The following is a 15,795-nucleotide window of genomic DNA, read 5'->3' on the forward strand; positions in this document are numbered from 1 at the left end:
CATAATGTCTTAAATATCTGTGTCAGGGTGTGCTGGATAGTTTTTTGTCAATGACTCAAGCTAGAGTCATTTTGGAAAAGGGAGCCTCAACTGAGAAAATGTCCCTACTAGATTGGCTTGAAGGCAAGACAGTAGTGTGTTTTCTTAGTTAATGATAGATGTGGGAGGGCCCAGCTCACTGTGGATGGTGTCATCCCTGGGCTGGTGGTCCTGGGTGCTATAATCAGGTTGAGCAACCAGTAAGTAGAGTTCTTTAATGACTACTGCTCCAGGTCCTGCCCGTAGGATATTGCCTTGAGTTCCTCCCCTGAATTCTTTGGATAGTGGACTGTGATGTGGGAATGAATGTAAGCAAAAGAAACCCTTTCCTCAATTTGCTTATAGTCATGATATTTTATCATAGCTATAAAGACCCCAACTAAGACGGAAATTGGTTCCAGGTCATGGGGTATTACTCTGACAGCCATGACTATGTGTTTTGGTGAGAACTTCAGTGGCATTTGACCTTTGGGCTGGAAAAACCATTGAGTACTCAGAGCTCAGTGGACTGTTGTTCTGTGGGAGCATGAAAGAAAAAATGCGAGGAGACACACAGATGATGGAGGCCTGGTTGATGAAGACTATTCAGGGCAATTCTATATTTTTAATTAAAATTTGTGGTTCTGGTCCTGTGGCACTGAAGAGTCATCTGTCATTAACAAACGACAATTGTAATCTGGAAGTGTTCCCTCAGGTCAGTACACAGAAGATATGGTCTGGAGGAACCTAAGGTTGAATCTCATCCTGGCAGCTGAAGTTGGTGTGAGAAGAGTCTCTAGGTGGTGCATGTTTTGTTTTGTTTTGTTTTGTTTTGTTTTGTTTTGTTTTGTTTTCTTTCTTTCTTTCTTTCTTTCTTTCTTTCTTTCTTTCTTTTTGGTAATTTTTGTTTGGTTGGTTTTTGGTTTTTCGAGACATGGTTTCTCTTTATAGCCTTGGCTTTCCTGGAATCACTTTGTAGACAAAGCTAGCCTCGAACTCACAGAGGTCAGCCTGCCTCTGCCACCTAGAGTGCTGGGATTACAGCCAAGCACCATGGCGCCTGGCTTCCAGGTGGTACTTGTTTTGAAAGTATGAAGGGGTCATGGAGAACAGCTGAAGCTTGACATGATGATATGCAAGGATGGGCAATTAGTGAAGGCACAGACTCAGTATCAGCGAAAACACAATATGGAAGGAGTTATGGAGAGAGACTGAGACTTGGCACTATGCAGCAGCTTTACAACCCCTAAAAAAAAAAAAAAAAACCAGGAGAAGCTATTGGTGAAAGTGCAGCTCAGTTGCAATGGAGACTCCAACATTTCAGAGATGCCAATATCATAGGACAACAGAAACCATGGAGTGATACTTGCCTGATCCTGCAAAACAAGCTATGTGTGGATGGTTACACAAGTCCTTTGGAGCCTAGAAGATTATGAGTGAATCCCATATATTGGACACTGGGTTCTTTGCCAGTGTTAGAGTTTTATTTTAACTCTGTTCAAATTATTGCTGGGTTCTGGTTCTTCCTTCTTGGAATAAGAAACTATGAGACTTTGTTTTTTTTTTTTCATTTTACACTAGCCTACAATTAAGAATCTTTGAAATTTTACAAAGACCTTGGATAGTTTAGAGAGACCCTGGATATTGTAGAGAAACTTTGAACTTTGAAAGAAAATTTAGATGTTTTAAACTTTCACAGACTGAAGAATTTTTTAAAAATTATTTATGTTTTGTATTATGATGTTAGTATTAACATGTCATTTTGTGGATGAGTGAAAAAGAAAAGGTTCTAGTTGAATAGTGACATGTCTGTGTGTCACACTGACGAGGGGCCAATTGTGCTGTCTAGTTTTATGTCAACTTGATACAAGCCTAGTTATTTGGGGGGAAAGAACTGAAATTTAAAAAATGTCCCCACCAGATGGGTTTGTAGGCAAGCCTGTGTTGCATTTTCCTGATTAGTAGTTGATATGAGCCTACCCCTGGGTCCTAAGTGTTGTATAAAATCAAGCTGATGGAGCCATAAAGAACAAGCCAGTAAGCAGCATTCTTACATGCTTCTGCTTCAGTTACTGTACCTAGGATTCTCTCCTGAGTTCCTTCCCTGACTTCCATAGGTGATGGACTATGATGTGAAAGCAAAAGCAAAATAAACCCTTTCCTCCCCAAGTCAGGTATGGTCATGGTGTTTCATCACAGTAACAGTCACCTTAACTAGGACACATGGTCATTATTGATTTTGCTTATTTGAGTGTACAATGTAACGAGCAAGAAGGGCAGAAAGCAATTAAGGAAGTGCAGTTTGGACAGGAAAGGGGCACTTAGGAAGCTTAATGTTACAGCCCGTGCTGAGAGAGACTGCAGTTGTTAAGGAGATTAGTGCCACCAAGCCTTTGGATAATGGGCAGGGTGCCCTCAGGTCAAGATTCCCACATAGCTAAGCTTCCAATTTGTGAATGGAAAAGGAAAAGGCCTAGCAAATTTTACGCTCCCAGAAATAAGCATGCAAATGCTACGGCAAATATGACTGAAAGGACCAGGATCCAACTGCACTCAAATTTGGCTGTGCCATCCACAGGCTTTAGAGGCATGAAAAGTACATGGGATCATGTATTCTTCCTCTACAGTTCCAGAGAACCACAGAGGGTAGGCAAAGGTGCCAATGCTGGCGTCACTGCAAGAAGAGGGCTGGTATTTGAAGATGCAAAGGTGAAACCTGCATTGTAGTGGAGACCACAGGATGTTGGAGATTCCAGAGATGTGAGGAATCTGTCAATGAAAGCTGCATACAGAGAGTAGAACCAGCCCAAGGAAGAGATGTATGTTGGAGAGAGCAAAGCTGGAAGGTGGAGCCACATAAGTCCTCTAAAGGAAAAGACTCAGATACCAGATATGGAACTACAGGATTTGGGTTTGCCCTCGTGGGTTCTATTATTGTTTTTGTCCAGTATTTCTTCACTGTGACCCCATTCCTTCCTCTTCAAAGGGCAGTGTGTATTCTGGTACCATTGTGTGCTAGAAGGTCGTGGTTTGCTTTCTTATTTTACAGGGGGTTACAGTTAAAAGTTTGCCTTGAGTCTCAGAAGATACTTTTTAAAATAGCGCTAAGACTATGAGGACTTTTGAAGTTAGATTAACTGCATTTTGCTTTGCGATATGGCTATGAGGCTATAGGGGCCAGAAAATGGAATGCAGCGGTTTGAATGAGATGCCTCCCATAGGCTCATGTATTTGAATACTTAGTCCCCAGCTATTAGTGAGTTTGAGGGAAGTTGCAAAACCCTTAGGAGGTGGAGCCTTGCTGGTGGAAGTCCCTGGGGGCAGGTTTTAAGGGCTTATAGCCCATCCCACTTTCAGTTTGCAATTGTTTCATGTTTGCAATTGGAGCTGCTTTCTTTCTGCTTCCTGCTCTGGCCACCTGCTACCACTCCCACCATTATGGACTCTTCCTCTGAAACCATAAGCCAAACTAAACTCTTTCTTCCTTGTTTTGGTCATGGCATTGTATCACAGCAACAGAGAAATGACTAATATGAGGCCTTTTTGAGAAAGAGTGCTGAAGCCCAAAGTATCAGAAAAGGCATACTTAGGTTTTGAGAAGCATCCAAAAGAAAGAGCCAGGAAAAGCAATGCTTTTCTAAGCCCATAAAGAACTTAGCCACTGAAAAAGTTTAACCTGGAAATCCGCAGAGTCAAAAATAGCCACCTAAGAATGTTAACCTAGGCAACAGTGGGTAAACTGCGGAAGGAAGGGTGAAGAGGAAGGCCATTTACAATTTGGAGGCCGTTTACAGTTACTCATGGAGCCTTCAATAATAGAACTTCTCAGTTAGTAAATATATATTTGTGTGATTATTGACTGATCACTTCCAAGAGTGTAGCCTACACAAGGACAGAGACCGGATATCCTTTGAGCATAACAGTCACTATCCTCTTCCTCAGAGCAGTTGTGATTATCTGTAAGACACTTTTGAGAGTGCCTATTGATGTTTCATCATAGAAGGAGGTGGGGAGAGTCGTTAGTTACACTCTTAACTGAGCTCTCAGCCATGCCCTCCTGCAGCTCCCTGCCAGCTGGATACAATCTTTCCCCAGCTGCACATGGTCCTGTGGTCTTAGGAAACAAGAGTATATTGAGTGTGTAAGATTAATTGAAGAGGGCTAGACTTCACTTATACAACTATGGAGAAGTCCTCAACCATGCTGGGGTAAAGCTTGTTCACGGTATGGCTGTTTTGAGGTCACCCATGCTTCTATATAAGTCAAATGAACTCATTAGACTTTAGTAGAATTGTACTTTAGTCTATGTTTGGTGCCTTATCTAGGATAAGTAGGCTTTTGTTCATATCTCCAGAGGAAAAAACTCCCCAAATGCCTAGTACCTGAAACAGAGACATGACAAAATCAAAGATAACTTTGGGAGGGGTGTCTGCATTGTAGAGAAATTTTAATTTAGAGCACTGCTGCTCTGGCAGGAGATCACATCCAAATTCTGGGTTTGTAGCATCCTGTTGAAGTGCAAACATGCCTTTAATCCAGGAGACAGAGCCAAGGAGATCTGAGTTCAAGACCAGACTGGTGTAGAGCAAGTATTAGTTAAAGAAAAGCTTTGGTCCAGGTGTGGTGGTACACACCTTTAATCTCAAACAATGAAAGTAAAGTTTCATTAGTTTGTGAAAGGAAGCACACACCTGTTTGAAATGGATGTCTAACTAAGTGGTAGAAACATTGACAAATCAGAAAAATGGTTGACAGGATAGGATTAACTCTATCTAACTCTGTCTAACTCTCATGAGGAGAGGGAAGGGAAGCCACTTAGAGACCGAGAGAGAGGCGGGGAGGGAGGAGACAGTTTTAGTGGGAGAGTTTTACAGAGAGGTTGAAGGCAGAACAAGCCAAAGACAAGAAGAAGCCAGAAAATTAGAGTAAATTTCTGGAGTTAGTGTGAGCCCGAGGAATTCAGGGGCAGAGAAAGAAGCCAGTTGAATAAGTCAGCTAGGAGTGGAGCTTGAGCCAGAACAGCTGAGTTGAACCGGCCAGCCCAGAGCTCAGAAAGAACAAGAAGGGGTGAGCTTACTCAGCAGTAAGTCTCAGAGGCTAAAAGCATTCTAGGCCTGGGTTAGATTGTACAGAGGCTAGAAGCTTCCAGGACTAGGCCTAGGTTAGCAGAAGGAGGCTGTAATCCTTTGAAACAGGTGAGTAAAAGTTCCTTTTACACTGCATGGCTCCAGCAACAGGTGCTGAGGCATATAACTGAGGCTGATCCGTGTAAGAGTAGAGAGTCCACAGGGGCACCCTGATACGGCTACCTGTCCCCATGTAGTATGGAAGAGTGTACTTCCTTGCTGTGGTGGTAATTGCATGCTGTCTGCAGTGGATGACAGTCCATGTGACGAAGGACAAGCTGAGAGGGGAGTGTTCTTGGTCACAATTCTATGGTGACCGTCTTCTCTATTTAGCATTTTTGAGAGTCAGGCCTGCTTGATGACTGGGATGTCCCCCAACCAGTTGATGAACTAGGGAACATATACCAGTCCCTGAAAGGAGCTGTGGTGTCAGTTGCATGGGTGAGTGTTAAGATGTGCAACTGGGGTACAACTATCATTAGAGAAAAGAAATGACCACATAAAGGGGAATTACAACAAGAAAAAGATATACTATCCTCCACATTAGCCTCAGATTTATAAAGTGGGAAAAGGAAGGATGAGATGAAAGTGTTGGCTTACTATGTTTTTATACTCTGTTTGTTTGCTTGCATGCTTGCTTGAGTCAAGGTCTCATGTGGCTCAGGCTGGCCTTGAACTTCTGATCCTCATGTCTTTACACCCCTAGTAATAAATTTAAAGGCAAATGCCACAGAGCCCAGTATGCAGTGCTGGGATCAAACCCAGAGCTTTTTGTGCATGCTAGGTACTCTACCAGTTGAAATGAAGCTACACTTAGCCCCAGCCCCAGCTCCAACCTCGGATTACTGTTTCTTAGAGCTGGCAGGGTGCAAGGAAAGGAGAGTATAAGTTATAACTATACTAGAGGGTCTTTTGGGATCTAAAACCTTGGAAACAGTGGCAAGAATTGTATAGCAAAAGAAAGAAATTGAGGTAGACCTGATACAAGGTTGTCCTCAGGTCCAACATTTGCTACAGAGGAAGGGAAAATCCATGATTCGACATGCAGACTGGAGCCTTAAAAATGGCCCATAGTACAAGAAACTATGATAATCTGGGAATACCCAGCACCAGGACTGCTTGAGTTAGGGAAAATTTTAAGGAATGAAAGAGCCTCTCACAGCCTGGCTTATGAGACTGTCAGACATGTAAACATGTAGGATCAGTCTGAGTGCTTTGAAAGAAAGAGCAACCAAATAATATACCTATCCATCCAAAGATGCATAATGTGAAACAATCTAAGGGAGGGAAATCAGTCAATTATAGACTGGCTCATGTGGACCATTAGGGACAGACACTTGGTATTACAGGCTGAGATCTTCATGAACATCACTGACTAGATGACAACAGAAAAGTCAGGAGTTACTGAGGGAATGTCAGGGGTGATGTCTGCTGCCCAACTCATTGGGCCAGATATGACTATGTTCGCCAGAAAATCAAAAATTTAATTCAATATGGACTTTGGAACTTGTTAAGAAACTTTAGCGGCTTTGATGGGCCCCTTGGTGAGGTATGGATTGTGGGAGGTGGGAGGGGCTTTGGCTGATCTGAGTGACTTAGACTAACATATAAACTTGGCCTGTAAAGAGGTAAAACAATCCAGAGATTTTTTTTTTTTAAGACAAAGCAGAGAAAGGTATCTGTCTGGGTTATTGGAAGGCAAGTATAGCAAGATTTGTGTCAACCTAGCCTTCCCAAGGGGCAGGAGGAAGACAGGCAAACGCTATGCTCGAGAGCTTCCAGAAGGCTTTAAAGACTAAAGAGTAGTTCAGAGAAATCAAAAATGATTAAAAAAAAGATAAAGGTCATGGTGGTATTTCCCAGGGGTGGGCAGTTATTCCCTCCCTCCACCAGAGTAAGATATATACATTTCTTCTCTCCAAAAAAAAAAAAAAAAAAAAAGTATGCTAGGACAGAGATTGTCACCCAGCCTGAGGCCCTATCAGCAGCCAAATGTGGTTGATGGAGAACTCTGGGTTAGGATAGATTTTTGAGTTTCATGAAGAACTTGTGCTTAGGGAAATTAGGGAATGAAGGTGCCAAAATATACTCCAGATGCCTGCCTGTCAGACCCAGGGGGAAGCCCTGTCAAGACTATTTGGCCTGGGGAAGGAAATGCCTGGGTGCCTATCCCCAGCCCAAAGATAGCAAAATGGCTTACGTAGAATGATTCTTGATTATAGAGATAGAGGTTTTAGATTATACAGATTGTAGATTATAGATTGTAAAATATAAATATTATAGATTATATAAGTAGTACCTCCCATCCAGAGCACTGTACCAAACTTTGCCCTTTTGATAAAACAATTGATATAGGGGATGAGATCTTTTCACAATGTACTAAACCTTGCTAATGGTTTTTCTTGAACAGCCATTTAGGTGCTGACTCCTAGATCAACTGCTACTTGCTTAGTGGCACGAACAGTGGTGGGGCTTTCCGAGATCCTGCCTACTCTCTATAAAAAGATTTCATCGTATAAATTCAGTATAGTGCTAACCTCTGAATATTTCGAAGATCACCTGAAGGACAGTACACCTAAATGAGCAAGCATGGAAAATCAGTTCACATAAGGTGTAAAGGCAAGGCACAGATGTGATTCTTGGGAGCTTTTTGGTTTGGGTAAGGCACAGATTATACCCAAGAGTTTGTACCTATAAATATTAAAATGGTTGTTGAAGAATGAACAAGAGTACTCTGTGTTGAGGGGGAGAGATAGTCCTAGAAGCCATAAGGTTATTAATTGAAACTCTCAGTGCCAAGAGTGGGCTACCACCCTGACTTGCTGGCCAGGGAAGCCCAGAATACCTCCAAATGATAAAGGCTATAGCTGTTGGCTGTGTGCCACAACTTGATGGTAAGGACCCCCTCCCCCAATGCCAAAAACAATTTATGCAGGACATGAAGAAAACGAGCTGAGAATGAGCTGAAAGTCCTTTCCCATTTGGGTAGTTTTCATAATGACGGAAGGTGCATTACCCAGGCTTCTGGGAGAGAACTGTTAATCAGTACTCCCAGACTCTTAACCCTCTATGCTGTATTATTGACACTGTAAGCAAAATCTGTTAGCTGCTATGGTAGTAACAGAGAGTGTTATGGGTACACCCAGGAATTTTCCAATTGGATTTAAGGTCTGCTCCACAGGAGGGAAATTTGTATCTGGTACTATAAGCCAGAACAAAACTTGGGGCTAAAGGAATAAACAGTAACAGTGATGATTTTGCCCTGTTGGAAAAATCACTGTTACTGTTAAATATAATGTTCCTGTCCAGTGCCTTCTAAATGTGTGTATCTGCATATATAGATTATTGCAGCTTTCAGCTTTGATAAAGAAAGCTTGTTTTTGCAGTGAATAGATACTGTAGAGACATAATAGGTCAAGCTACTCAAAAGTAAGCTACTGTTGCTGTAGCATAGTGTAGCCAAATGGAAAAAAAAATAGTCATCCCCTCCAAGGCTCAAGGAACACATAAGAGGCTAGAGCAGAAAGACTCAAAGATATAGAAGGGGTGGAGTGTTACAGAATGATTTCCTCAAAGCATAACAGCTATAACCACCTTTATCAAAGCAGCTGACTCATTGCAAGACCCCCTCCAGAGTGGATCTGTTGTCATTCCCTCCTAAAGAAGGAAGTGGGGAGGACCATTAGAACCTCATCTGAGATTCTAGCCATGCCTTAAGATGTCTCTCAAAGCTATATGTAATTCTCATTGGCTCTGGAAGCATTAACAGAATAGTGTAGAGGTGATTCCATCTATGTGCTTTGAGGAAGTCATCATCCATTCTGACGTAAGACTTTTTGTTTCTGTGATGCTTTGGGGTCACTCACACTCTGTACCTAACCTCTCAGCCATGTTTGATAAGCCCACCAGAAAGACAAACCAAGCCCTTCACTGGCTGCAGGACACTGGAGGCAGGACTCAGACCCGGTTAGTCTCATCCAGGATTGCTACCCTGACACCCTTTTTTGCAGCTTCAGTAGCCCCATTCAGGCTAAGGACCACCTCATCTATCTAAAGGCAGGCATCTGGGCATTTCTTGGCACCCTCATTCCCTAATTTCCCTAGCACAACTTCTTCATGAAATTCAAATATTCTAACCGAGAGTTTTCTAACTTTTCAATCTGTTCTGGAATTTGACCACAATGGAAACAATGGTCATAGTCACAGGATCATTTGTTCCCTCATTCCTTAGAGGAAAGCCCCTAACGTGCCAATATGTAATGTTGTCGCTTTCATGATAACAATCCTGCTTTTCAACAGCAGTTCTCACTTTTTGTCACCTGCTTCATTGGCTTTAAGTACAAGTTCACAAAAAACATGAACTTTTTGTGGAGGACTTGGCAAACCTACACCTTTTAGAATTCTACTGAATCATTTTAGATCTGGGAGAGCCTTGAGATCATGTCCCTAAAAATACCTATAGTTTCAAGTAATCCTGATGCCCAGAAAGGGAAATTTCAACAGTTGTTTAGCCAGCAACTGTAATGTGCATGGCATGTGTTATGGAAAGATTCACCAGTTGTATTCCAGGCTTTCTCAACGCATTTTGTCTAGTTTGAGAAGTACATATGGACAAACAGCTAACATGCAAAATAGAGCAAGTCAGTAGAAACTGCTAGGAGTGTCCAAAAGGGGGTTTCTTCTCAAGAGATCAGTGACATTAGCATGGTGATATTGAAGCTGAAGCTTGAAGGTTTTGTAGCAGAAGAGATGTGGACTACAATGTCAGGGGCCTGGCTTCTAGGCAAAAAAAAAAAAAAAAAAAAAAAGCCAAGAATCCACACCGATCTTTCAAGAAATATCAGGCAGTAACTCTGCAAGAGCAGATCGTGACCAGTGTAGTGCTCAACAAATCCTGTCCCTCCCCCGTTCCAAGCCATTCCAAATGAAGTGGCTTATTCCTGAAGCTACTAAAGGTCGCAATCTGAGTATCACCCCCTGAGAAGCTGTCCCTATGCACTGTCTTCCAAGCAGATTTCCCATCCTGTGCAAGAGGATCTCCATATACTCTAATAAAACCCGTTATTTCCTTGTTTCCTTCTAGATCCCAGGCTCCTTCAGGACCGTTCCTCTTGCGTACCCTTGTCATTCTTTTCACCCAGAGGAAGGCCCATCAGTAAGTGCTCTGTAAGCAGAGAGGGTGGAGCAGGGATAGCAACAAAGAACTACACTGAGGAGTCATAAATATTCAACAAGTTTCTGCTGTAAGTCCTAGATGATGACCCAAGGAGCCAGATCGCCTTTGAGCTTGGGGGTAGGAAAATGTGCATCCAGATGGACAGGGGCAGAGCTGCTAGCTGGGGGAGCCTGTGGAAGGGGAAGGGTATGCTCAGAGCAAAATGAAATCCCCTGGGGAAGAATGGGGACAGGGCCTGTCATGTTCTAAGGGTCTTGGAATTTCCTGCAGGGGAAGTAAAGGCTGGCCTCTGACAGTTCTTAATTGCTGTTAAAGGATAGCCCTAGTTGGGCACCAGGGTTGTCACTTGTATATGGCACAGGGCAAGTGGCCAGTTATCTCTAGGTAGGACAGAAGAGTAAAAGAGAAGGGGAATAAGGAATAAGCTGAGCAAGATAAACTGGCTGAAGGTGAATGGAAAGAAATGCAATGGAGCAAGATTCCAGGGGAAGACGCAAGGTCAGAAAGTAGAGCATGACTGCAGGCAGGGGCCTAGACAGATTCCTGTCCCCAGGGTTGAGACAGACTGTTGCTCATTCATCTGATATACTGTCTGGGGTAACACTTGGGGACATGTGTGAAAAAGCAGTAGACTGCTCTGTGAGAAATGGCACATAAACAGGGCCCGGACGTTATCTTGAGGGAACAGGGTGCTGGGATGCTTAGGAGCACAGCTGCTTTAAGCTATAGGCTGTGTTAAGCCATGTGACCACACTGTGCCTCAGTGTCCTTACGTGGAAAACAGTGGTAATAAGGCATCTCCGTTACAGCTATTTTGGGCAATTGAAGAAGAAACACCCATGTGTGAATGGTAATGAGATGGCAATGCATAAAAGGGAAGGTCGGTTCTATAGCCATGTGGGAAGAGGGAGTGGCCCCGTGAGAGGCAGCATGAAATGAATGAGATTTGTTGTTGTTGTTGTTTTGAGACAATGTTTCTCTGTGTAGCCTTGGCTGCCCTAGACTCACGGTGTAAACCAGGCTGCCTCTGCCTCCCCAAGTGCGGGGATTACAGGCGTACACCACCACATCCAGCTCATGAATGAGGTTCATAAATACTGACAGATTAAGGCAGCTTCTAGGTAACTGAGAGGGCTAGTGGTTATTTCCAGGCCGAGAAAGAACATGAGCCAAAATCAGGTTGGGAGGGTGCCTTCAGGGAAAGCAAAAGGCTGGACAGGGTCTGCCGCAAAAGAAAAAAAAGAGCCAAGGTATGACAGACAGGCCATGACAAAAAGCCATGGGCCATGCAGGGGCACATCTCCTGGAGGTGGACAGCAAGGCAGGCAGCACACTTCTTGCCCCTGCTCCTCCGTGGCTGAGTGTTGCTGAACAAGGCAGGCAGGGAGGGATTGCCGTAGGGGGTAGTTCATGCAGTCTTATACATATGGAAAAACCACTAGAGGGAATCACCATGCCCAGTGGTGGTGATGGCATTCCATAACAAAAGTCCTTGGGGTGTCAATTTTGAAGTTCTAGCTTCTGACAAAGCGTGGGTATCAAAACCTCTGGGGAGGACTGAAGAGGTGTGGAGGCCAGTTTTGCTTTCTCTCATAACGGAAGCAGAGGCTTTTGAGGAAATGGAGGCAAGTGGAATCTGGGCTTTAGAAGTTATTTGCAACGACAATATAATGACCTAGAGGTGCCAAGGAAATTACTGAGTGGATAAAGTTTAGTGGAACTGAGGCCGTGGAAGCACAGCTGGAAACCAGGCCAAAAGACAAAACCCGCGAAGTGGCAAGACTAAGGGGACACCGTCCAGCCATGTGGAGAGTGAGGCCTCTAGGCCTATGCTCTGCTCTGCACTGACTTGCTGGCTACCCTGGAAAGGTGTCATTGCTCCCTTAGCTTCATTCATGGCCCCTCAACTTCTACACTTGCTTCAAGTGCAGATTTCACTTTCATGAGCTGATGTCTGGAAGCACTTTTCAAATTAGGAGAAAGTTGGGAATTTGTGCTAGCTTGAACAAGTATTTTCTTTGGTTGTGGCCATCATCCTGAGGATAGTTGCAGTTCTCCCTGTTAGAGACAAAGAGATTTAGTCCAGTTTGGCTGCAGTCAGTAGCAGACTTGATACAGAGACAAACCTCTGTTGACAGTCTGGCCCTGCACACTAGGACCTGTTTCCCTCTGGTGTTTCCAGGTTACTCAGTTGTTTTCTTGGTCTAAGGCTTACTTTTTCTCCAGCTGTCCTCTAGACAAGATGAGACATCAACTGTGAGAACAGAGTCGCAGCATAGTATGATTACAAGCCACCTGTTTATTTCCTTAGCACTCATCAAGTGAATTTCCTCAACCCCACAGAGCTCTTCAGGGGTCCCCTTTTGTTGGACTACCTTCTAACAAATGAGAATATAGGGAGGCAAGCTCTGTGCCTATCATGAAACCCCACAAATGAGGGCAATCATTCTTCCTAGGGTTCAGCCCACACACCTGAGGGGTGGCTCGACCATTGAGGTTTCAGTCTTGTTCCTTAATTATGGCAGTACCACCTCAGGTTTCTTCCCACAAGTTGCCTGCATGGCATCAGCCATGCTCAGAAAGAACTGCTTCAAGCACTTCTCCCAGCTTTTGAGAGCCATAAGGACAACTGCCACCCTCTCCAGGCTGGGCACATCCTACCTCCATTGTGGTGAAGTGGTAGCCAGCAGGCAGATTTCTCTCTCTCTGCTGTGCTGCCAGGCCTGGCCCCTGATTTTCCAACATGCATCTTTGTTATGGTAGCATCTTCCACCTCACATAACTTTTAGAAAAGTGTCACTGTTTTACCACCAAGAACACGGCCCCTAACCAGCTGACAATGTTAAGGGCAACTTCTAGGCCAGGCCAGAAGCCCCAATATACACTTTTGGCTTAGTTTTTAGCAAAGGATCCAGCACCACCCAGGGCCACACCCTTCTCAAGGACTGCTCCCCTATCCCCAGGCACCAGGAAACATTGGTCTGAGTTATTCTTCCTTGAGTTGGGCCCCAAACACCCTACTCAACCACTTCAAGAAGGTCTCTGAGCCATGGTTCATTGCAACTATCATTTATTAAAAAATATATGTCTCCTTGGAAGGAACACTGGTAAACCAATTATTATCATGCTTACTTTGAATCTTTGCTTTTCTTCCCTGGGAGGGAGGGCTGAGCATTGTTCAGACATGTCATTTACCATCAGAGAATCAATACTCCCTGCCCACCTCCCTCATAAGAGTCACAAATCATCTGTTGCTTTATCCCTCTTTGCCTTCAATCCAGTGTACTGCCCAAGAGAAAGCTGCTGCCTTTTCTCTTTCCTAATTCTGGGCCCCACACGTCACAGTTAGCCTCATTATGCTGGTAGGATACCTGTGAACAGAGTTCCTGAATGTGGCTGGTAGTGCTTTAAAAGTGTCATCAACACTGCAATGGTCCTAACCCAGTTAAGGGTCAAGCAATTCTACGTTCTCCCCTGTGTCATCCCTCCAGTGTGGAGGTGAGGGAGGCACGTTGGCTTCAAAGGAGCACAGTGGGGTGGGGTAGGGCCTGGACCACACCTGCTGCCTGCACTGGCCGAGGGAGGAAAACTATCTGGACCAGTCACTGCCATCAGACTCTGGGAAAAAAGCAACAAGATTTCACAGCTCACCAGTAAGCGAGTCTTAGCTCTACAGCTCAAATTTACAGCATTAAAGTCTACTTTCTTCTTGAAGAAACAGTAAGCTACCAGCTGTTGCTGAGGGGGGCTGGGGTAGGGCAAATGGAGCAGTTGCAAAATAAAAGAACCCAAATCCAACTCACTACATGGCTGGCCAAGCCTGGTGCTCTTCCACTGTCCTAGCACAGAGCTGGAAGGCAAGGACCTCCCCATCCCTGTCAGTGGTCCCATGAAGGAACCCCAGCTAAGTTCAGCTTGGTAACTCCGAGCTCCAGGTTCTACTCTCTGCCCTCACCAGCCCCCTGTTTTCCCTCTGTTGACTGGATGGCCAGGCCTAAGTTATCTGCTGTATCCCAGGCCTGGCTCCTTCAGAACCTCACAAGCCTTTAGAACACTGGCAAATAGGAATCTATGCATTCACTTAAATAGTAAAAGTAAAATTTGGAGTAATGAAAAGGCTGACACAGTAGCACAACATGGTTTTGGTTTAACAGCAGCTTAAAAATGAACAAAAAGGAAACCTCTCATGCAGACACATCAGGCGGCAGAAAACAATAGGCAATTTCATCCGGAGCATCATTAGCCATTCATTCTCTCTTCCTGCACAGGACTGACTGCCCTGCAGGGGCAGCAACTGCTTTCAGTCACGTCTCCAATCTCAAGCTCCCAGCTAAAGCCCCTTCTTTCATGCTGCAGGTTGGCCCCACCTGGAGCAAACCCTAGCTCTGAAGAGAATGACCAAATTCGAGTAAGTGCTTTGGTATAGCACTTAACTACTGTTGTTAACCCCTTCCCAACCAGGTGGAACATAAAATGTCATCTGATTGGAATATGAAAATTAAAGCATTTCTCTAATAACATTGATGGACATCTCCATAGATTTTCTAGTCCCAATGTATGTGAATATATATATATTATAGTAGAGTGTATAATATATATATATAATAATTTCTATATATTTTATATAAATTACATATATATATATCTATATATAAATAAGATACTTTCTGTCGCTGCTACGTTGCACCGTTCAGAGCTGCAAGCCAGCAGTACGGGGTAGAAATGCCCAGGAGCACTTCATCACATGGGCTATTTCGCTCACTTCACAAGCTGTGCAGTTGTCCAGAGTCTGTCTTTCCATCAGTCCTCCTCTCTTCTCTTCACTTCTGCTGGGTGTTTATGAAAACAACAACTCTGATGGATTTGCACCTGTGCTAGCGCTTGGGAACGGTCCATGCAGGAATGGGCACAGTCACATGATGAGTGAGATGGCATCATCCCAAAAAATAAACTAAAACAAAACAAAAAATTTTAAAAAAGAACAGGACTAGAAAACTCAATTTTTGACAACATATGTAAAAAGGGGGACAAGAACAGTAGTCATTTGTTCTCCCCACAGGGACAGGAATGAAGAGGAAGGAGGGAAGAGGGACTTGATCTCTTCTGGTCACAAGAGAATGGTTGGAGGGGAGTCTTCAGAGTTTTTCAGGGGATGGGACCCAGATGTAGTGCCCAGACTGGTCCTCAATGATTTGTTTGATTTTGTTATAAATCTCTTCCAGCGAGTCACCCTGTACAATGGCTAAAGTGAAGAGAGAGAGAAAAAAATTATCACTGTGGTCCATAATACTGTCCCTATGCCCTGGCCATCCTGCCTCTAGTAACAACCCTCCTATGATGCCCCCAGGGTATTACGGACCCTCACAGAAGCACGGGGTCTGGCTTCTTGAGTTAACTGTCTGGAGTTCAGAGCAGAAGTGTCTAGCTGGATAGTTGTCCAGAGCCCAAGGCTGGACATCAACTGCCAGAGACAGT

The 15,795-nt window shown here is 44.0% G+C and overlaps 2 protein-coding genes across 8 annotated transcripts in view; one reads left to right on the top strand and one right to left on the bottom strand.

Annotated features, from left to right (window-relative positions):
* The window catches only part of Tex11 (testis expressed 11), a 196,378-nt gene extending 186,075 nt beyond the window's left edge, over positions 1 to 10,303 (top strand). The window contains 1 exon segment of the mRNA XM_055605069.1: positions 10,228 to 10,303. Coding sequence (XP_055461044.1) covers positions 10,228 to 10,303 — 76 coding nt within the window.
* A 3,070-nt stretch (positions 10,304 to 13,373) lies between these two features.
* The window catches only part of Dlg3 (discs large MAGUK scaffold protein 3), a 52,479-nt gene continuing 50,057 nt past the window's right edge, over positions 13,374 to 15,795 (bottom strand). For all 7 annotated transcript variants that reach the window (XM_055605048.1, XM_055605047.1, XM_055605046.1 and 4 more), the window contains one exon: positions 13,374 to 15,562. In XM_055605048.1, the coding sequence (XP_055461023.1) occupies positions 15,456 to 15,562 (107 nt within the window). In that variant the 3' untranslated portion in view covers positions 13,374 to 15,455. The remainder of the gene's footprint in view (positions 15,563 to 15,795) is intronic.

This window comes from Psammomys obesus, unplaced genomic scaffold (assembly GCF_907164565.1).
Source record: "Psammomys obesus unplaced genomic scaffold, mPsaObe1.curated_primary_1811, whole genome shotgun sequence".
NCBI lineage: Eukaryota > Metazoa > Chordata > Mammalia > Rodentia > Muridae > Psammomys > Psammomys obesus.